Source organism: Pseudorasbora parva, chromosome 23 (genome assembly GCF_024679245.1).
Source record: "Pseudorasbora parva isolate DD20220531a chromosome 23, ASM2467924v1, whole genome shotgun sequence".
NCBI lineage: Eukaryota > Metazoa > Chordata > Actinopteri > Cypriniformes > Gobionidae > Pseudorasbora > Pseudorasbora parva.
In genome coordinates, this window is record NC_090194.1 from 14627314 (window position 1) to 14651299 (window position 23986).

The 23986-nt window shown below is 39.3% G+C and overlaps 1 protein-coding gene across 1 annotated transcript; it reads right to left on the minus strand.

Annotated features, from left to right (window-relative positions):
* Positions 1-4284: 4284 nt before the first annotated feature.
* LOC137062497 (chondroitin sulfate proteoglycan 4) lies at positions 4285-16509 on the minus strand. The gene is made up of 10 exons (XM_067433366.1): positions 16380-16509; positions 14874-15037; positions 10337-13855; positions 9774-10247; positions 9430-9606; positions 8264-8462; positions 8031-8162; positions 7355-7530; positions 6638-6815; positions 4285-6543 (listed from the first exon to the last, which is right to left on the minus strand). The coding sequence occupies exons 1-10, from the start codon at positions 16462-16464 to the stop codon at positions 4439-4441; spliced, it is 7209 nt and encodes a 2402-aa protein (XP_067289467.1). The 5' UTR covers positions 16465-16509; the 3' UTR covers positions 4285-4438.
* Positions 16510-23986: the final 7477 nt, after the last annotated feature.

Consider the following 23986-nt stretch of genomic DNA (forward strand, 5'->3'; position numbering starts at 1 on the left):
GAAGTCAAATGATCAGAACTGAAATGAAACACAAATAAGCAGCCTTTTTATTATAGATTCATGAAAATACAGTTATTGTCTTGTAGGAGTGTTTTTGGGTGGCTTGGAGTTACAAACAAAAATAACAATGAAAACGTGTGCCAGAAATACACAATGGTCCTTAAAATGTAGACTTCATTATTATTGAGTGAAACCCTATATTATCTGATACGGTCATGAAACCCTTGAAACCACAATTTTAAGTTTGCATTTTAATCGGCTTAATTGTGACAGTCGATATAAACAAAATACAGTAGATTACTGACTTGTAATTGTGTGCCTGTACTGATATGCTCTCTGTACTGGAATGGACTCATTCTATGGACTATGACCTGTGGTGATACAAAATAAGAGTAGATTTGAAGGCATTTGTGTCTTTTGAACAGTCTTCTGATTCTGCTGAATTCTATTACAGACATAAAGATACATTATGCATTTGAATGTTTTATTGTGTTGGTCTGTCAATTATGGATCCTGCTCAGTATGTGCAAGTTTTACTCTCACATTATTAACCTTTATCTAATCTCCTCTGAGGGAGAGGCCTGTGTCTGTTTTACATTAAGAGCTTGAGAGAGAAAGACGAGACTAAGTTTCTCAGCCCTGGAGGAGAAGTGCAAAGGAACAATGACCTAGAAAACATGGGCTGAAACCCTCTTTATCTAGAGTACATTCCAGACGAGACAGAGAGGATCACTCACGGTACTAGTTTACCAGCACTTCCATTATTCAGTTTAGATGTTTTTTCCCATGTTTCAATGTGAGTATTTTAGTCCGTTTTATTACAGTAAATGAAAGCTCAGTGGACATATTTTAAGAGCTCTAATTGTTATAAAAACCGTTTACCAGCTGTCTGGGCAAAAAAAGTTGAAGTGAAACTTTAAAAATAGAGCGGTGGTTCTCAAACTCTGGACCACTGGTGGTCTGTGAAAAAAACAAGTCTTTAATAAAATTATATAATAGGCAAAAATCACTAGCATTGAATTAATCAAGCAATTCATTATGTGTGATAAAACAATTAAAAAAAAACATTTTAAATGACAAATAGTTTATGTTTGAGTTTAGTGTCAATGTAAGTAAATGTTCATTCAAAAAATTTAGCTAGCAAATGGTTGGGTTATATAGATTCAGTATCAGTGGCAGTCTAGTTAATTTCAAAGAACAAAAAGCAAACTGGCTCAAGACAGAATTGGTTAAAAAGAAAACCAAGGAGACCCCCACCTTAGATTTGGATTAGTATGTGTTCCACAATTTTTACTTTTGAAGTGGTCCAAAAACAATCCCAAAACAATTTAGTACCACTGAAAAAAGAATGAAAGTGGGGAAAAATGAACAACCATCAAGGAAGTTTAGCAAGCTTAGTCCTCCAAGCTCCAATCAAATGACCTCTTGAAGGAGATCGGTACCACTATTAGTTTCTGTGCCTACTAGGAGGGAAAAAACTGAGCTGTACAGAGCAGTCAATCTCTCACTGCATTTGAATTATTTATAAGAGCTAAAGTTAGGCTTCTCTTTCCACACACTACCTGCTTCTTTTTTCACATACTCAGGGACTTAATCATGAAGAATTTATTTCTACACCCTGATCACTAACAAGCCCACATATATTGTGCATAAAACAACGCTTAAGGAGAAAAGGACTACACTGCTCGTCTGTTTTTATGAAGCATTTGTTTTGTTTTTAAATAATGGAGCAATAAAGAAATTGAATAATGTGATGCTGTTTATCTCTACACTAATATTATATGCATCAGGTAAAAAAATTTTTACTGTCCTGATTCCCATGTACATGCTATGCACTTATTATAGTAATTGTAATTGGGTAATAACTAGGTACTAACCCTGTAACAACCCCTAAACCTAACCTTAACCCATGTACTGTAATTACTTTACATTACCCAGTACTTTCTTGGGTAAGGACACTGTAAAATAAAGTGCAACCATGAATCATAAACATTCCATTGTTACAAACTGCCCAAAGGGTTATAAAAAAGCAATGATTTTATTAGAATACACATTTATACGGTAAGAACAATCATTTTTACATTATTATATCTACCTCAGAGATACTTTCTCTCAGTCACACAGACATAAATACACACAACCTGAAGCCCATAGTAAGTTCTAGGCATTAAAAGACATCAAACAATAGATGGTAATCCTTCTCTTTAAAAAATTATAAAACAAATTAGATGTGGGTTTGAAGAATAGAAATAATTCGCCATAGGCATTATACAATAAAAAAAATAGCAAATACTTAAAAAAAATTATACAATACATTTGTATATCTTGCTAATGCCATCTAGCTTATAAGGAATATACAATTTGTTGTGCGTCTGAGGGTGGATCGGTTTTTGTGGTCAGCTTAATATTTAAAACTTAGAAACTTCTTTCAAATTTAACTTTGTTTCAGTTTCAGTTCTCTCCTCAATTTCATGCCATTCAGACAGACTTTGTCTACAGCAAAAATAAATAAATGTAAGGCCTTAAGGTACAGCATAATGCTATAGTTCATTGAAATCCATTAGAAAGGACGCTGGGGGGGGGACTAAAGTTTGGTTATTGTAGAAGTAGTTGTTATTCTGTCTTGCACCTTATAATAAAAAATAGTAAAACTTTATGTTAAGTATACAATAATAAAGTATCAGTTAATATATTTTTAGATTGTAAATTTTTAATACATTAATATCCCAAATAGTGAGTTCTTCATTCATTGTTACTGTAATTAAATAAGTATTATTGTTTAATTAGCTCACATGTAAAGTGTTTGCTTTGGCTCTGTGTCTGTGTGTATGAATATGTAGATCCTACTTCTCAAGAAATATTAACTACTAGGCTTAAGAGATGTAACCAGTTTAGATTAAAAGGATCTCAAGCTGATGAACTGAAGACGTTACTGTAACTTTACCTATTAATAGACACAGTATTTCCTGGTGTTATAACCTTAATGAAATTAGCCTTCACGATAGATAATGCTTTACATGGTGCCTAAATATGCCAATTTATCTGATGAGTAAACTCCCATGTCCACGTTGCTTTTACATTTTTAAATCCCTCATTTCTTGCCATCTCTGAAAGGTCAAGCCAATGTTGATTCTTATTTTATTACAATCTCTGTAACATTCACTTTGTGCCAGTAAACTCTCCTCTGTGTTGTTTAAAAATAGTAGGGTGAATTCAGGGTGATTGGGACCCTTTTTGCCATTGAAAAGACTTGGAAAAAGTGGCCCAATCACCCTGTATTCACCCTACATAGTGTACCTTTAAACAATAATAATTTTGTTAATTATAGTGACAATGAATGAAGAAGTCGATATTTGTATATAGGCTAATAATGTAGAGACTATAATATATAAACTATGAATTAACTATAATAGTTTGCAAATAATCTATAAGCACTGTATTACTGTATACTTACCACACATTTACATTCCCTTTTCTACTTACCTGTAGGCTTAAATGTTAACAGTACTGTATTAAGTGATCCTAAAATGACTTAAACATAAACTATTAGGCGCTTTTGCATCGGAGGAAGGTTTTCATACTTCCTATAACTATAGACGGAAGTACCCGCTTTTTGTTGTGTTCACATGCAGGAACTCAATGCTTATACATCTACATTCCTTCTCCATATATTATCATAAAACCCACAACAAAAACATAGCGCCAATCACACGGTATCCTCCATCTTTTAGTTGTTGTTGTTGTTGTTGAGTAATGCATTTAAATGATGGCTGGTAAAAGACACTTCAGAGTTCCTACTAGCGGTGTGAATGCAACCAGGAAAATGGCCCTAAGGGAACATTTAGTTCTCGGGGGTAAGTCCTGATGGCTAGTTCCTATAACTGAGTTCCTATAACTGGTGCGAAAGCCTCTATTGTTACTACACAAAGGCCTAATTAGACTAGTTACCAATGTCAGTATTTAATAAAACTAAGTACAAGGTCCTCTAATAGTATTAGAGAAGGTACAAAAGTGAAGCTTTAAAGGTTTTGCCCCAGTGACAATCTAAAGGACAAGCTCATTTCTTTCTGACAGTGTATAATGGCAACTATAACTGCAAAATATTCTGACTCTGTAATAAAAAAAATTAAGTGCTCATCTTTGTTTTGCAAGTAACAAAACTACAAAAAAAGAATCTAAGCTGTAGCAGGACAAAAATTGGACTAACATCAAAAATGTTAAAATTACAGTTATTTGGCAATCTTTCCCTTGATACTAGAACTTTAAATGCCAACAAAAGTATGAGTAGATATTTAAGTTTTGCAGTGTATGGTATGAAACATAAAAACATACTTTCTTCTGCCAGTAATTCTAAGAGTTGGCTCTAATGATGGTCATGCACAACGATAGTTCACAAAATTGGTTCAAGCAACATCTGGATGTAATAAAAGGAGTTGAATCAAACCCAGTACTGGTTGTGTTTAAGGGGTGGTGTTGCTGGTGAGCACTGCTGGGCAGAATGAGGGTCAAGTGGACTCCATGTGCAAAGAAGAAATGGAGATACTGCTCTTTCAATTGCTGGCACCAATGCTGCATCATTTACTTCCTCTAAAACAGGGCTGTCAGGGCAGCTTGGAGAGAGTGGGGTTACTATAACTGAAGGAACAGTGAGACTTCTCTCAGGCTGACCCAGATATGGGCCTCTAGCTAAAATATCTTCACCAGGGTTCCCAGTCAGATCCTGTATCATTGCCGGGTGGGCCCGCTTTTCCCTACGGTGCCGGAAGACAAGAATGAGAACCACAAGAATGACAATCAGGAGGAGGCAGGCCAGAAGTGGAAGGATGATGAGCAGGGGATCAGATGCAGGTCTTGGTAAAGACTCCATCCTGACTAAAGTATTTTTGGGGGAGGGGTCCAACTTGCCCATCGTGGTACGGGTCACATGAGGAACAGTTGATCTGTTTCGTGTGTGGTTCCCCCAGCGGTTTCGGGGTTTCAGCTTTGAAGCAGTCCTGTGTGGTCTTGTTGTTGGATCTAAGTGAGATGGAGGGTACATGGGTGACATAGCATTTGTTGTTCTGTTGAAAGTTGGCACCTTGGTTGGCTCTAAAAGTATATGCTTCCCTGTAATGGGGTCATAAGGTATTACTAAATACACAAATTCACCCATGGCAGGCTGAACATTGGCTGCTTTTAAAAGGAAAACAAATGAGTCATTAAGTGGATGGACTGCTGTGACATTATCGACCACATTGTACCTGGCCACTGTTGTGTTGCCATAAATGGTTTGGAAATTGATGTTTTCCTCTATGGCAACTCTGCCCTGTTCCACATCCCTGAATGTGAAAGACTCCACCGAGTGAGAGGCTCCTCCAAGGTCAAATGTCACTTTGACTAGCTTACCATGTTTTGGCGGCTCAATGATTTCAAAGATGGGATCGCTAGCACTAAGGGAGGCCAATTCTGTTGCATCAAGGACGTCCTTTCTTAGCTTCACTGGGATACCATCTGGGATCCTAACATGCTCTCCAAGGTGGATCAGTGGCTTGACTGTGATGTTTACTACCTGGTTGGTCAGGTTACTCTCAGATGTGAAGACTGTGAACTCAAAGCTGTCTTGAAAAGATGACAGGTCAGTCATGTTATAAAATAATCTGCCAGTGTGCAGGTCCTCTTGGTTAAAGTTTGTGACCGGCTCTTCCATAACCATGACACTCCCATGACTTGGTGGGCCCGTTACTATATACTTAATGGATGCATCTTTCTCATTGGTCACTGCAGCCAGATGTTCGAATGTCAGAATCACTGTGGTCTGACCTTGCAACAGAGTCAGTCCGGTGTTGTTGACCACACTGATGGTGATATTCTCGACCTCTACGCTAAAGAGCTTGTAGAGTGGTCTGTGGAATCCATCAGTTATACTGAAGTAGATGACCCCTGATGAGGGTTCCCCCTTTTGTACAAAGTGCACCCTCCCTTGATTTACATCAGCCTGGCTGAAAGTGATAGCAGACTTGTTGAGTTGACCCTCCAAAGCAAGGAAGCCATTTTTGGGCTTGCTGATTACCGTATAATAAAGCTCCTCAGGTGGAGTGTCCTGGTCCTCCACATAAAGGTTCTTAGTGTCCAAGGTAACGGTGTCCCCTTTGACCACTTTGAGTCTTGGGGATCCCGTCTTGAGCACAGGAGGCCTGTCATTAACAGGGGTCACAGTAATATTAAATATTTCTGAAACTATATAGTCTGCATTCTGGGGTCGTTGAGCAAGCTTTCCTCTGGGGTTTAGCCACACGTCAAAAGTGAAGTTATCATGAGTGGTCTCAGAGTCATCATGTACATAAATTATTCCATGCTTGTGGAGGTTGAATTGGGAGAACTTTGGTCTTTCATGTGTCAGGTTCTTTTCACCTACAACGATTGTACCGTGGAGGGGTGGAGAGGTGATTTCGTACCAGACCTCATAGAAATTACGTTCTGCTTCATCTAACTTTCCCAAAAGGTTGGAGGCATCCAATTTTGATTTGTCTAGGAGTACACTACTACCCTCAGCGACAACAGCCCCTGAATAATGAATAGGAAGTTGTTAGTGTAAAGATAATATATTAATTGTGTTCAATTTATCAAATAAACATCACGAGAAGTCAGAAAGTATTACCAGTATTTGTACAGAGTGCACTCCTATGCTCCGGGCCAATATTTTCATAAGATATGTGGATCTTAAAGGTGTGAGCATGGAGGGACGCTGGGGGGCACGATGCAGTGAAGGTGAAGGAATCTGTAGCGGTCCAGTCAACAGGCTTAGTCTGTGCATACAGCACAGAACGTTCTTTCACCTAAAATAATAGAGGTTAAGCTTATTTATAAGTTAGAATGATCCCATATTGCATTTCAAATATTTTTCACATAGATAAGCTAATTACGTTGAAGAGCCATATTTTAAGTAAATGTTTTAGAATTTCCCTAATATGGTCGGCTCGGCTAACATGCAAGAGAATGAAATTGATTTCTACATCACTTACAGACCACACAAACAAGCCAAAAAATTGTGGTTGCACATTATAGGCTGGTGGTGACGTCACGACAATGACACAAAGAAGTAATGTGTAGACTTGCTTTAGTTGTTTGCACATGTTGCAAAACCACAATACAACTTTTGTCCGAGGAACTTTATACTATGATTAAATAATGTTACATGAATTCTTATGTTGACAAAAAGCATGCTTGAAACCATACATATATTCAAAACATATGCAGGATGGCATCTGTAGTAGATCATTTGCTGAACCTTGAAACCTTGAAAGTCAAAAAACACTTCCACACATATTTTTTTTTTTAAAGAAGTACATATTTTAACTAAAGATTTAATAAATACCATGTTTTGAGTGAAGGAGGAGATTTCTTGTGTGGAATTTTCTGCTTGATTCCACATTAGGCTGCCTAATATTGGAGGTGAGGTCACAGTGTAGGTGATAGTGCGATTCTCATAAATATCATCATAGTCATTTGTGACAATCAGCAGCTCATCTTCAGAAATTAACTTTGAATAACCTGTGGAAAGGATACAGGGAATAAATTATATACATCACACAGAAAACAGCACATAACTATTTCAGAGAAATGGCAAGTCTGAGCTTCACTTCCTAAAACTCAGATCAGACTGTAGTCAGTTGCATAAACTTAACCACTTTAAGACCGTTTCTTAAGAACTAGTCTAGCGGTTGGACAAGTGGTTAATCTTAATTTTCCAATTCAAATTAGACCAAGCTACCATTTTATGTAACTTACTTTAAAATGTCCTTAACAAATTTTTTAGGACCACTCTAAAAATAAATGACTAACTTTTAAGACTAGTCTAAGCATTTTATGCACCCAGCCACCTGTCAGCTGCTGCAGTCTGCATATTTCTTCGTGCGAAAGGCTTTCTTCCCACTAAAAAGTGTAACCACATTTTGCTCCAGTATGAAATGGCACTTGAGTTAGAGCTAAAGAAAGCTACAATAAAGAAGAAATGCTGAAAATGGTTTCTTTAAAGTAAAATAAAATCAAACCTGGGAAAACTTTGAGTTCTTGATTTTTCTCTAAGCTGATGACAAGAGTTTGGGCTGTGACACTGAAGATTTGCCTTGGAGCAAAGTTTACTCCATCATTGACTTGAAAGTGAAATCCTCCTGACAAGGCACCTGTCGAAACATAAATAAAACAAACCTACTGAGATATCAAGCAAAATGGCTGATCAAATCTTATGGGCAGTTCTGAAAGGCACTTTAAAATGTAAACTAACCACTATGTACAAACACCAGCTGGCCATGATTGATATGCTCTTGGGTAAAGTTCAGAACAGGCCTGGAGGGGGCACTCTTCAGGGCTAGATGCCCATTACTTGGTGGAGTGAGGATGAATTCTAGGCTCTCAGGGGGAGAATCTGGATCCTCAGCACTGAGGTCTTCAGTGGTTATCTCTGTCACAGAACGTTCCCACACCTAATAAGAGAAACAGTTTTGGTCATGTTTTGTCAAGTGAGGTTTAAAATGTTTCACTAGAAGCCATTTTAGAATGTGTTTATTGAGCCTCCTACTGGTGAAAGTGGGCACCTGAAGACTAGGCCTCCTCACAGTTTATGCTGATTTTAATGTTCTTTAAAATAATCTTTCCATGATGGAAATGGAAAAAGATGTGCCAGATTTCCTAGACTAATATTAGTTGCATTTTAGTGCTAGTGCACAAATCTGTTGGGTCTGCGGGAAGGAGATGAATTCACCCAGGTTATGTTTTATTTTGTGTGTTTGTGTGTGTGTTTGTGTGTGTGTGTGTGTGTGTGTGTGTGTGTGTGTGTGTGTGTGTGTGTGTGTGTGTGTGTGTGTGTGTGTGTGTGTGTGTGTGTGTGTGTGTGTGTGTGTGTGTGTGTGTGTGTGTGTGTGTGTTTGTGTATGTGAGCCTGAGCCTGTTTATGTGGTTTATGAGGACACAAATTTGTATAACTACATGGGTATTACACTGGTATTACTCTATAAATGTGGTTTATGAGGAAATTTCAAATGTCTTTATATTTCAAATATTTCAAATAGCTTTAAAAACAAATGTTTTTTTGAGAAAGTAAAAATGCAGAATGTTTACTGTGATGGGTAGGTTTAGGTGCAGGGGCAGTGTAGGGGGATAGAAAGTACGGTTTGTACGGTATAAAAACCATTACGCCATTCATTGGAGAGTCCCTGTAAACCACATGGGCCAACATGTGTGTGTGTGTGTGTGTGTGTGTGTGTGTGTGTGTGTGTGTGTGTGTGTGTGTGTGTGTGTGTGTGTGTGTGTGTGTGTGTGTGTGTGTGTGTGTGTGTGTGTGTGTTTAAGTACTTAACCATTTAAGTAAACTATTTAAGTTAACAAATAATGTATTGATAAGATGTTATATTTGTAGTGTAAAATACATAAGATTCAGAGGGGAAAACTCACCTTGAGGATCCTGTTGACAGTTACAATTGGAGGTTCATCATTTATGGGAGTTACATTGACATAAATCACAAAAGGCAAACTTTGCTTCTGAATATCTGTATCATTGGCCACGACTGTAAAATTGTCAGCAATGGTCTCACTTCCGTCATGGACATAGAATATGAACCCCTGTTCAGCCTGTGGCAAAAAAAAGTATACAGTGCTCTTCTTTAACATAATTTATTATAGAATATGAACCCCTGTTCAGGGGTTTTAAAACAACATTTTACATTTGAAAAATACATGTCCTTAAACAGTGCACAGAGAAAGAAAATAAACAAGTGAAGAGAGTGAAAATAACTTACCTGAGCTCTTGTAAAAGAAGGAATGGGAACACCGGGGATCCTTGAGTGTTCAATCCGGCCATGATGAGGCCCCTCAGTTACAATATAGAAGATTTGGAGTCCATAAAAGTGTTGGTTGACAACTTTGATTATGTCCTGAGTGAGAGCTTTAGAAGAACCTTCTATTAGGGTCATATTGGACACCTCTAGTGGAATGTGCAAGGGGATAATATCCACAACGACTACAAGATCATGGATTGTCAGAACGCCATTGGTTACGTCAAGTGAGAAGGAGTCATTAACATAGCCATGCTCTGTTTGAACATACTGAATATGCCCTTTATTGATATCATCCTGTGAAAAGCTTTGAATGGGATTCTCCTGACTGCCATGGTAATGATGTTCTTCTACCATAGATATCCTCAGAAAACCATGAGAGGGTGCCACCTTCACAGTATACACAATCTCATAAGGTTTGTTATCCTCATGAATAACCTGAAATAGACCACGTGAGCATATCAAATGGATAGTCTGCATTTCATAACCAAGTTATATGAAAATTATTTTAATAAAGCATAACTAACCTGGAGAACTTCCTTGTTGATTTTGACAGGTTTTACTTCCTCCACCAAGATTGGGTTATTGTAAATGACTCTTGGAGGTTGCTGATGACTCTCAAGGTACACCCTAACTGCCACACTCACATCCAGATTCAGGCTTTTCACTTTACTGGTGAAGTTAAAAAAGTCCTCCAGTTTTTCGCTGTCATCATGATGATACATTACATGACCCATCTTCAAATCATGTTGTGTGAAAGTATTTGCCTTAATACCATTGCATTGAAGAGTCCCATGGCTTGGTGGAAGAAAAATCTCAAAGACCACTTCTTCATCATGCCTGATATCCATATTAGTGGAGATACTAAAATTAGAAACTCTTAAAATGGCCATCTGTCCTTTCTGGACCAAAATACCTGTGTTATTGGCCACCTTAACATATGGATCCTGGGCCGACACTTCAAGTAGTGTTGATGTATAGTGCTTGCCATCTGATATGAAGAGGACAAAGCGGCCAAAACTCACTCCTTTGTGAATAAACAGCACTTGCTTCTCTTCTAAGTCCTTCTGATGGAATTGATAAAGCTTATGTATTGTGTCATTTGCCAGGACTAGCTCACCCATGGGGATTTTTCGTCTGGTGTAAAGCAGATCTTTGTCATCAAAGTCTGTGTCAGCATCATGGTAGCACAAGTCTTCCAGTGTAAGCAACCGCTGGCTGTCACGTACCACATGGAAAACTTTATCCACAACACGGACGGGTTTCTCGTCATTAACCAACTGGATCAAAATATCAAATGTGCCCTCTGTGCCTGGGGGTTTATTTTTCAGAGAGTCAAAAGAGGCCAGGAATGTAAATGCATCATGTGTGGTTTCACTATCATCATGGACATACAAGATGCGTTCCTCCAAAATGTCCTCATTGGTGAACTCTATTATGTTGTCATTGCTGGAAGAGGAATTAGAAAGATTTATTTTCTTCAATATCCCATGTTTAGGGCTGCTGGTGACAGTGTAGTGTACCGCTCTCGAACTGGGTGTCTCTGAAAAAAGCATTGTCTTAGTAATAACCTTGCTCTCCCCTTCCAAGAGAGAAAGTCCATGATTTTTTACAATTATATAAAGAATATCTGCTTTGATACTGATTCTGAACTCATGAATCCCTGACATGGCCAATTTTGAAAATACTTGAAAGTGAAACATGTCCCTTGTATCATCCTTTGGCCTTTCTAAGAGCTCATATTGCAACTTGCGATTAGTAATGTAATCTTGGCTAAAGGTAGAGTTCTTCTTTAAAATCTTATTATCGAGAAGAAGATGTCCTCTCCTTGGTAATGTCAACAAACGAATGTGAAGGTCTTTTTCCGAAAGTCTTGTACCCTTGGTGACAACATGGAATTCTTGAGGTGTCAATGTGACTTTGTGTTCACCATCTATCTCTACCTTATTTCTGGCGATTCTGTAACGTATCCAGCGTACTCTAATCAAAAACAGTAACTCATCTGTAATGACTGAACCGACTGTGACTTTGCATTTTAAACTGTCAGTGACATTACTTTGCTGCGTACCATGGAAAGTGCTGAGATATCTAATGCGCTCCTTTTCCAGAAGCTTCTGCGTAAATGTGCCTGTTTGCTTCCACTGCCCACTTGAATGCAGCCTTTGCAGCTCACCATAGATCGGTGGCAATATGACGTCATAGCGAATATCCACTGCTTGTTTAGGGACATTCACTTGCACAGCAAGATGTTTGTTACTAATAAAAGTTGCTTCACCTTGGGTTACCTCTACTCCAGTGTTGTTGGCAATTTTGTGTTCTAGGGGAACAGCGATGATCCTGAAAACCACAGTGTTGCTTACCTTGTCCCCATCACTCACCCTAATAGCCATTCTGGAGTTCTTGACACCTTTGTGGACATAACTCACTTTACCCTGCTCTAGATCGCTTAAGGAAAATGAGGTCACTGCTCGGCCTGGGTGTTCTTCTATTTCAAGAAAACCAGAGTCAGCATTCAGGTTTCCAAGCACTGTGAACATCAGGTCTGTGGAGTTAGTGTCAGGGTCGATGGCCCTGATGACATCTGTGCTCATACGACGTCTTGAGTGCTCCAGCAGAATGAAGAGACTGCCCTCTGGGAGGCTAAGCTCAGGGGCATCATTGACAGGACTGATACTGATGTTAAATCTGTGCAGACGGTTCCCTCTGAGATAGCTAGGTATTTCCTTTTTGCTGCTGGTAAAGATGGAAAACATGAAAAAGTCATGTAGGTCCTCAGATCCTCCATGGACATACATGACCCTTCGATGCCAGAGATCCAGCATACTGAAGGTGTTCTCACCCAGATCAGGGTCAACATCGAGTCGGAGTTGCCCATGGACCGGCTGCTCTTCAATGCGAAACATAACCTGCGAATGTCGGATTCCAAGCTTCACGAACTCTAGGTTAATTTTTATGTGTTTAGACTCAAGTGGTGCCCGTCCTCCTTCAAGAACCTCCAAATCCTTAAGTAAAAGGACATTTTTCTTGTCTAGCTCAGGTGGGACATCTGTCAAATTTTCATAATCTATAGAAATAATTGATGGACTTGTCGTACTTGGTCGAAGCTGTTTGTCTGGTTCACAGCCAACAGAAATATCCTTAGTGACCAATGCCTTTGGAAGGCCCATCCTTTGGTAATTAACTCTGATATTTCGAAGGCAGCCTTTAAACGACCCTCCTCCTATTCGTTTGCCTGCCATAGAGAGCAAGCCATTCTTGCGGACTTCTGTGTAAGTGCTCAAATCCACCCCACCTAGGAACAAAGGCCCAGTAAACTGTAGTGTGCTGGCATTTATCCCAAAACTAGAATTGTGCATCTCCAAACCAAGAGTAAATTGAAGATTTAAAGGAGACAAATAGAGCCGCAAAATGTGCCATGCCCCATCATTGATGACCATCAAGGAACGCAATACTGTCTTAGTTGCACCTATTTTAAGGATAGCAACAAGCTGACCCTTTTGGATCTCCAGGGCAATATAGTCACTTTGACCTGCAGAGCTGTATAAAAGGATCCCCTCTGAATTTACTGTATGCAGTTCACATTCAAATACACCCTCTTGGGGTACGTCCCATGCTGGCAGCGACATGTATGCTTTGGAGCTGAAAAAACTTATTGAATTGTTGACAGAGGCTGAAAACTGTGGGCTGCAACCAAGTGACACTTCATGAATCATTTTGTATCCAGAGTAAGGCCTAAGAGAGGATAGAAGGTTATGCTCATTGAACAGAACCTCATCCACACATCCCCGAAAGCCAGAATATGCTTTATCTGGTGAGAGGTAGGGTTTTTCCAGATCCCCAACACCACCAACAAAAAGTCCATCTTGGACTTCCAGTTCGAGGTCAGGTCCTGGCATCCTTACAGTTGTTATAGAGTTTTTGTCCACAGTCAGTGTGATGTTGTCATTGTCATGTTGAAGTTCTACTGTATGCCAGGTCAGATCATTCAAGGGGATACCTTTCTCTGAACGGACAGTCCGTTCCCCAGATCCAAGCTCAATCCGCACCTGACAGAGATGGACATAAGATCTTAACATTAATGTAGGAAATCAATTACTTCACTGAAATATTTGCTGGGTTATTATTTTACCCAGACTGCTGGGTTCTGCCTGTTGGGTTATTTTCAAAGTGTTAGGTAATTTTGTGTGTCCTATCACTGGGCAAAGTTTCACTGACAGAAATTATGCAGCTCCTCACAATGTTTGCCAAACTGGATTAAACTGGAACAGTAACAGTCATTTTCTCTCCTGTCCCGAGAGATTTTCCTGAGTAACTTTAAGGTTCATATACTCTTGTGTTTCAAATCATTACAGTACATACAGCTAAGAAACTCATATTGCATTAAATGAGAGTCACCATGTCAGTATTCCTCAGCATGAAAAGACTTGTCAGCATAGTGATGCAAGTGGAGGTGAACAGACTTTACTGTCTTGAAGCAACAAGAAATCACTTGCCTTTTGTTTTTTGCCTCTGGGCAAAAAATATCTGTGTTAAGCAGCACTTTATTACATATCTGATAAATGTAACTGCCATGGATGGGTGCAAGTTTAAGATCAATTAGAAGGATACTAATTAGTTAGATTCCAACATAGTTGGCTTTATTTAAACTGGTCGCAATATTTAACTCAGTCTTTTATAGCAATTAAAAATCGCAATAATCTCAATGATTGTACTGCATTCTTACAATAAAACATTTTTTTTTCTGTTTTGCACATGAATCTAACTTGAGTTAAACTCTATTCTACCAAATGCATATGAGTTATGACCAAGTTTTTGTTGGTCAATGGCGCAGTCGATTTCAGTTGTCTCAAAATAGCAACATGCCAACAATGCATCTGAACACCTTGTTTACAAACCAGCACCCTACTAGGCGAACAGATGAGCGCTGGACATGAAAACGCTAACTGGGTCTGGCTGAAACTAGCATAAAACACTTGCATTGCGCCGGGTGTATGATAGGGCCAACAATGTTGTATATAAAGACCTCTTTAAAGTAACATGAATGTTATGTATTTAATTAATCACCTGTACTCTGCCAGAATGCAGCCCCACCCAGAGGAAGTCCGTCTCTCCAGCTGCCAAAAAGAGCAGGCCACTGGATCCAGAGGTTCGGAACCGCACATGAAAAGACGTCTGGCCGGACAACTCAACTGTTTTCAAGTGCACAAAACCATCTCCGTAGAAAGAAGCTGCAAAGTAATTTGAACACGCATCACTACAGATTATATAAAAAATCTATTTGTGTGTTTTATAATATGCTTAATATAGCATATACATAAACATTACACATTTTGCACTTGTAAGGGTAAGGGCCAAGGTCACATTCCTTAAAACAGAATGCCAGAGGGTAAGATGTTCTGAAAAAAGAGAGATCCAAATATCTTATAACTTTCAGTGTGAATGTCTTGCTTTTTTGAGATACAGTAACATAAATTATCGCACAATTTGTTTCCCGTAATTCCATCCACTTTTGTCTGTCCTCCTATGTGTGTGAATTATTCCTACATACTGTATTGTATCTGAGTTAGACGCTGCTTTTGTACTTTGTAAATTAAGAATTGTATCAGCCTGAACAGCTCCGTGACAGCTGCTGCTCTGTGCCTAAAGCAGTTTAGACTGTTAAGTGCTGTTATGCCTCTAATGCGTTATCAGAATTCAATTAATGCATTTGAATGTGCTTAATGCCTTTTAAGAGCACAGTAGTACAGCTTCATTTCTGGAGCGCTGTGTCAAAGGGGTCAATAGGAGTCGATAAGCAAAGTGACTGGGGATGAATATGCTTTTAAAAATGCTAACCATATTAGTAGGTGCAGGGAATTATACGTAATTATTTGATTTTCCACCTGTGAGGGATAGACTGCAAAAGTATGCCCAAGTTAATTAGTCATGAAACACACAACAGCATAAAAAAGAAAAAGAGTACCGGAATGTGGAATCCATCATAATGCTTAGGGTTTCCTTAAAAACACATCACAGAAAAGTTGTGCTTGTCATGAATGCATGAGTTTTAATATATTTAAAAAAAAAATTTTTTTTAAACATCTTTCTTATCTTGTTTTTTTTAAATGCATTTAATTGCATATTATATCTCTATTTGGCTTTGGACTGGGAGAGGTCGCTTCCATTCGCTATAGGTAAACAAAATTAAATGGGACAGATCGGATTATATCTAATCCCATTTTAGACATGTGCAGAAGTGACTTTGTACAGTGAGGTATTAATTAATTAGTGCTTGCATGTCACTACCTCCAAACGTTACGGTTATAACTGGTTATTCACATTTTAGGTAGTTTGCATAAATAAAAAAAATCGTTTTAATTTAATCGAACAGAATTTAGTCATATTGAAAATCCGATTAGATAAAACTAAAAATGTATGAACTATAGCTACTGAAAACCACAACAAAATTATATTCGACAGGGTTGTTTTAGAGATATTATATTATATTATATTATATTATATTATATTATATTATATTATATTATATTATATTATATTATATGCAAATTGCATGGGTTTGTTGACACTCACCTCCGAAAGCTTGTCCACCAGTCAAAGAGAGCAGCACAAAAACGCGCCACAAAAACTTCTGCTCAAAGGCAATGTAAATCCACATGTTTCGTAGCACTTCAGGTCAAATATGATGTCTTATTAAGTTAATATTGCCCAAAGTGCGCCCATTGTGTCCTTAAATCATGGTTAACTTTAAATCACTGTACCTGCAAGTCTGTCCACTAAACAACGTCACGGGCGTGACGGGTTACTCCTCCCTTTATGCATATTCATACTGTAGCCTACTCGTGCCACAATTACGAGGATAAAGTCTCAGAATTAACCCAGACTCCTCATACAAATAATGGTTTAATTGTTTATTCATTTGTTTCATAACTAAAGCATACATTTATAAACATCAGCATTTATAATCATATCATTAAAAATGCCCACAAGAATTAAAAGGAATGTTATTAGCCTATAGCCTATAGATTTACAAGTTTAGTACAAAATAGAAATCAATTCAACATGTGCGTTTATGTGCGATGTGTTTGATTTTAATTTTGTCATTATGCAAAATTTAAAACAGTCTAATAAGGCTGACAGTGACCACTAGAGGGAGCAATCATTCAACATAACTATCAAAAAATGCTACATGTAAGGTTATAGATTATAATCTCTCCTCACAGGATTATGCTATATATATTTGTCTCAAGACCTGTTTTATGTTCAGACCAGTGAGGGAAAATAATAATTTTAATTTACTTTTACCAAATCATTTTTATTTTAATTTATTTTTAACCTTACAAAAATGCACACAGTGACATTATACTTCAAATAAATAAATAGATTTTTTTACACGACCTTTTATGCGAGGTCACTACAGACAACTATTATTTAAAAAGCCATTTCTTACACATGCATGGGTTTTGATTGCACAGTTGCACATCAACCTCTACAGTGGCAAGAAATATACCATTCCTTGTATCCTATGAGGCTCTTGCCGGTAAAAATACGTAAAATATTACACAAAGTATCGGAATATTTTATTAATCTGATTAATAATCTGTACACTAAAAAAACATCATGCATAACTAGCTATATTTCAGATACAAATCATACTATTACTGTGAATGTGGTTCTTAAAAATACTTCATCTGAGGTAACATTTTTGTCTGTAAATAAATTAATTTGTTCTTAGAATGTCATTTGCAGTTATGTCAAAAAAGTAATCTGAGTACATGATGCATTTTACTTGTAATCTAACTTTACTTGTAACATAAAAAGTAATCTGATTACATAATTTATGTTGCGTGTAATGTGCTGCTTTACTCATAACTGATTACATAATCCATATTACATGTAATGTGTTGCTTTACTCATAACATCAAAAAAGTAATCTAGCTGCGTAATGCATGTTACTTGTAATGCGGTGCTTTTTCGTAACATCAAAAGTAATCTGATTACGTAACACATGTTATTCATAATGAGTTGCTTTACTTGTAACCTCAAAAAGTAATCTGATTACATAACCCATATTACATGTAATGTGTTGCTTTACTCATAACATCAAAAAAGTAATCTAACTGCGTAATGCATGTTACTTGTAATGCGGTGCTTTTCTCGTAACATCAAAAAGTAATCTGATTACGTAACACATATTATTCATAATGTGTTGCATGTGTTGCTTTACTCATAATATAAAAAATACCAGTAATATGATTATGTAATGCATGTTATTTGTAATGCGTTGCTTGTAACATCAAAAAGTAATCTGATTACGTAACACGTTACTTGTAATGTGTTGCTTTACTCATAATATAAAAAATACCAGTAATATGATAATGTAATGCATGTTATTTGTAATGCTTTGCATGTAACATCAAAAAGTAATCTGATTACATTACTTGTAATGTGTTGCTTTACTTGTAGCATTAAAAAGTAATGTGGAGAAAAAAGAGTTCAGATATTCAGATCACGCAAGCGCAGTAAAAACACATGGGAAAAGAATCCTGACTGAGGTCGTCATAATTCATGCATGAAAGGGTTAAATACAGGATCAAATGTTATCACAACATTTCCATAAGTAACATGTTACAAAAAGTTTTAATTTAGCTATGCTGCTGTGCCTTATGTACTTCAGAATAATTCCACGGTATATGAATATTGGATCACTCAGTGGCTTGGTATATGGAAGTTCCATGATATTACTATCTGATACCATCACAGTTTCATTTTCATAAGACAACATAGACAGATTGTGTAGCTGTAGCGGGAAATAAACCCACAGTGAGCCCAGCCATATGCAGATATGCCAAGAAAAGCAAATGTTAGATAACACATTAAAAAGATGAATTTATTAAGGGAGCATTTTTCTCCCACATTTGAACTATCTGGGGCATATTTACTCCTAATCACTGGTTGATTTCTGACTCACGTCCAACTGCTGCCTTACACTTCTAATAACCAATAATAACTCTCTATTTTCTCTGTTCCCCACTGTTTTTAATATGACTGGTTTGTGCATTGATCTTTAAAAGATAAAAGTGCTTTTTTTTCTTTTGCGCTACTGAATCATCTTAACACTCTTATAAATAGTGTACAGGGAAACATGTTTGTTATTGCCAAAGCTTTAAACCTGTTGTTTTTGAGCGCCAGTGACGTGGCTGGGATCCAAATGAAGGGGAAGAAAACATAGCTAGGTCAGCACTAGGGCAGTTTGGAGAAACTGTTGACTGATCCACTCATTTTGAAAGTGCGTAATTGTTCAAAACCAACACAAGCCAGGCCTGTATCCTGTGATATAGAGCAGTGTGTTCTGGGCCATGTGTTTACTGCCATTAAGTTGGCTGTGGTGGGTGGAGAACAGCTGCTACGTCAGGAAGAAAAAAAAAACATCTAATCATCTTTTTGACTAATGTTAATGTGTTCTTAACTACTACAGAAGTTTTATATTGAAATAATTATGAGATTAGTTAAAGGGGTTATGACATGAGAAATCTTATTTGCCTTGATATTTGGAAGTATATGAGGTTGTTGTACTGCCAATACATCCAAAATAGCATAGCTTAAAGGGTTAGTTTACCCAAAAATGAAAATAATTTAATTAATTATTCACCCTCATGTCGTTAGACACCCGTAAGATCTTTGTTTTAATCTTCACAACACAAATGAAAATATTTTTGTTGAAAGCTGATGGCTGAGAAAGGCTTCAGAAAGGCCTCCATTGGCATTCAGCTCATTCCCACTCACAAGACCCCTTAAAGGCACTAAACACACCGATACAAAGTCCATCTCACTACAGTGGCTGTACAATAATATTACAATGCGATGAAAATAGTTATTGTGCGCAACAAAAATCAAAATAACGACTTTATCCACCAAGTTATTGATGTGAACTGATCGCTATGATGCAGATCCGCCGTTCAGATGACCTGGAAGAGGAGGAGCGCCGCTATTGCGTGAGTTCATGTCTGAGACCTACACGGAAGACAATAACTTGGCGGATAAAGTCATTATTTAGATTTTTTTTGCACACAAAAACTATTCTCATCGCTTTGTAAAATTATTGTACAGCCACTGAAGGGAGATGGACTTTGTAACATTTGTAACGTTTTTAGTGCCTTTTAAGGGTCTTGTGAGTGGGAATGTACTGAATGCCAATGGAGGCCTTTCTGAAGCCTTTCTCAGCCATCAGCTTTCAACAAAAATATCTTCATTTGTGTTCCGAAGATGAACGAAGGTGTTACGGGTGTCCAACGACATGACGGTGAGTAATTAATGAAATAATTTTCATTTTTGGGTGAACTAACCCTTTAAAACATCCTTATTATTTTAAAATAAATAAATAACAAAAGTGACTTGTTTTGATATTGAGGCATCTGTGATGTCACAAAAATATATTTCATATAACTGCCTCCAGAGCAAAACATCGAAGAATAGTTATGTATATAGTAATATGTATTACATCATCGCACCGTAGGCTCCGCCCACTGGCATTCAGTAGCTTAAGAGCTGAAACTTGCACTTGCCAGATGTGAGCATTGTGTCAAAGCAAATAGCACCCATTATAATAACTGATGCTGTCTACACTGGATACAGAATGTAGACGCACGTTTTTTTCATTATATAATTTTCTTTGATTCATTTTTTTTTCTTTCTTGAAACTTATGACTTTAACTTTATTACATTTGAAAGACAAATATCGTACTTTTTACTCCACTACATTTATATCAAGATCCTCAAAGTCGAAAGTCGTTTCTGTTGCAGCTTTGAAAGTCAGTGGTTGTTTTCTTCTTCTTTAAAATGTGTTTCAGTTTTTGTAGAAAGCCTTTCACACTCTAAAAAGTGCTGGGTTCACATCAAGATGTTTGGTCTGGAAACTCACCATAGACAGGGCTCAATCGAGGGGCGGGATAAACGGTTGTCTTTCAAACTCCCTCTGCACGCGATAGGATAGCGCTACAACCAACCAGAGCAACGACGGTGAAACAGAGCTCGCTGACTGATTAAACATTCGCCGTATCCGGTCGGCTAAACTCCGAACACATCTTCCCTTTTTAAGAATGACTTCAGTGCCGCTCTTTGTTCTTTTCTCAGAGGAAAGCTTAACTCCAAGTCTTCCGGAGGCGCGGTCAAAGCTGATTCGAAAGACCGCCGCCGTTCGCCAGTTTCTGTGTTTACTAGAAGCACGCAAACGCCACTCGGCCATCGTCATTATGGCCCCACCCGCCGACTCTATAGTCTACACGATGTGATTGGGCCGTCCAGATTCTGAGGAATACAGCTCAGATAGGTATTGAGAGTTGCTAGACCACACTTGCGGGCAAATTAAATTTGCTGCCGCTAGGGTGCGTCTAGATTTCTAGGCTAGTGTTCACATATACAAAGTTGTCAAATCAGATGTGTATCAGTGTAACGGATTCACAGAGGCAGGATTCAAAAGCAAGTAATTAGTTTATTTGACGGATAGTGTCACAAAGGTGAAAACTCAGAACACTGAAGAAGTCCGGATAAGACAGAGCAGTGAGAGAGGCTCTGTTGGCGACACGGGCAGGCTGTGAGCAGCTGTGACTCGGGAGGTCGGTACAGGTAATCCGGGAAGGGATCCAGCGTTTCACGGAAGGGGGAAACGACAACCAACACGGAGACACAAGGGAAACATCCAACAACGCTCTGACAAAGACAAGAGAGAAACAGAGAGACTAAATAGGGTGAAGGTGATGAGTAGCAGCTGGTGCAGGTGATCAGCCACAGGTGCGTGATGATCCAATCCCAGGCTCCGCCCTCACCTACATTCAACACGCACCCAAGAGTGAGACAGGGAATCCATGAACCGTGACAGTACCCCTCCCCCTAGCCGACCTTACCTGTTGATTGTAATCATCAATAAGGGAGTGATCCAGAATGTCCCTAGCAGGAACCCAACTTCTCTCCTCCGGACCGTAACCTTCCCAGTCCACCAAGTACTGGAAACCGCGTCCCCTCCGTCTAGAATCCAGAATGCGATTAACCGAATAAGTTGGTTCCCCATCTACGAGTCGCGGCGGTGGGGGAACCGGGACTGGCGGATTAAGGTGGGAGTGAAAAACAGGTTTGATTTTGGATACATGGAAGGCGGGATGAATCCTCCTGTACGCCGGAGGGAGTTTGAGGCGGACTGTCACCGGACTAATGATCTTGGTGACAGTGAACGGGCCGATAAATTTGGGAGCAAGTTTATTAGATACGGAGCGGAGAGGAATGTTCTTGGTAGAAAGCCACACTTTTTGACCGACGACGTAAACGGGAGGCTTAGACCGGTGGCGATCGGCTTTAGCCTTGGTGCGCGCTCCCACCTGGAGCAGAGTCTCACGGGCTCTGGTCCATGTGCGATGACACCTCTGGATAAAGGCGTGAACAGAGGGGACCGCGACCTCGGAATCCAGACTAGGAAAAATAGGTGGCTGGTAACCTACACTACACTCAAATGGCGAAAGGCCCGTAGATGACACTGGTAACGAGTTATGAGCGTACTCAACCATAGAGAGTTGCTGGCTCCAGGATGAAGGATTCTTGGATACCAACATCGCAACACTCTTTCCAGATCCTGATTGGCTCTCTCGGTCTGACCGTTGCTTTGGGGGTGATAACCCGAAGACAGACTAACCGTGGCTCCTAGTAATTTACAAAACTCCTGCCAAAATTTGGACACAAATTGGGAACCTCTGTCGGAGACCACGTCCATCGGGAGGCCATGTAACCGAAAGACGTGGTCTACTACAGATACCGCTGTCTCCTTGGCTGAGGGTAATTTGGGCAAGGGAATGAAATGTGCTGCCTTCGAGAATCGGTCCACGACGGTCAAAACGACCGTCTTGCCCTGGGAGGGGGGAGGGCGGTAACAAAATCTAGAGCGATGTGGGACCAGGGTCTCGAAGGAACAGACAACGGCTGAAGTAACCCATGGGGAGGTTGGTTAGATGTCTTACCAACTGCACAGACCGAGCAAGCCAAAACAAAACTGCGAATGTCGCGAGCCATAAGTGGCCACCAAAATCGTTGCTTTATTAAACTGCAAGTGCGGTTTACCCCTGGATGACAAGCAATGTTGGAGCAGTGACCCCATTTTAGGACCTCGGATCTTAACCCCTCCGGAACGAACAAACAACTCGGTGGGCCGCCGGGCGGGGGCGTTACCCCTTCTAAGGCCACTTTGACCTTCGATTCGATCTCCCATGTGAGTGTAGAGATAACTATCTTCTCTGGCAAAATACACTCGGGAGTAACCGGGCGTTCGGAAGCATCAAAAATACGAGATAAAGAGTCGGGTTTGATGTTTTTAGACCCGGGGCGGTACGAGAGAACAAAGTCAAAACGTCCGAAAAAAAGTGCCCACCGAGCCTGCCTGGAGTTGAGTCTTTTAGCAGATCTAATATATTCAAGGTTCTTATGATCCGTCCATACAATAAAGGGTACCCCCGACCCTTCAAGCCAATGACGCCACTCCTCCAACGCTAACTTGACGGCCAACAACTCTCTGTTACCAATGTCATAATTGCGTTCGGCAGGAGAAAGACGATGGGAGAAAAACGCGCACGGGTGCATCTTGTCATCTGAGGGAGAGCGCTGTGAAAGAACCGCTCCTACCCCCACCTCTGACGCGTCGACCTCTACCACGAACTGACGTGTGGAATCAGGGGCGACTAAGATGGGAGCCGAAACAAAGCGGCTTTTGAGTTTGGCGAATACAGCCTCGGCTGTATCGGACCACCTGAACGTCGTTCGGGGAGAGGTCAAGGCAGTCAGAGGTGCGGCTAGTTGGCTGAAATTGCGAATAAAACGCCGATAGAAATTGGCGAACCCCAGAAACCTCTGTAGGGCCTTACGGGAATCTGGACTTGGCCAATCCATCACAGCCTTAACCTTGTCGGGATCCATGCGCATTCCCTCCGATGACACGATGTACCCTAAAAAAGGAACAGACTGTGCATGAAAAGCGCATTTCTCCGCCTTGACAAAAAGCCCATTCTCTAGCAACCTCTGAAGCACTCGTCTGACGTGTCGAACATGTTCCTGGAGAGACGAAGAAAAAATCAAAATGTCATCCAGGTAGACATATATGAATTGGTCGACCATGTCTCTCAACACATCATTGACGAGTGCCT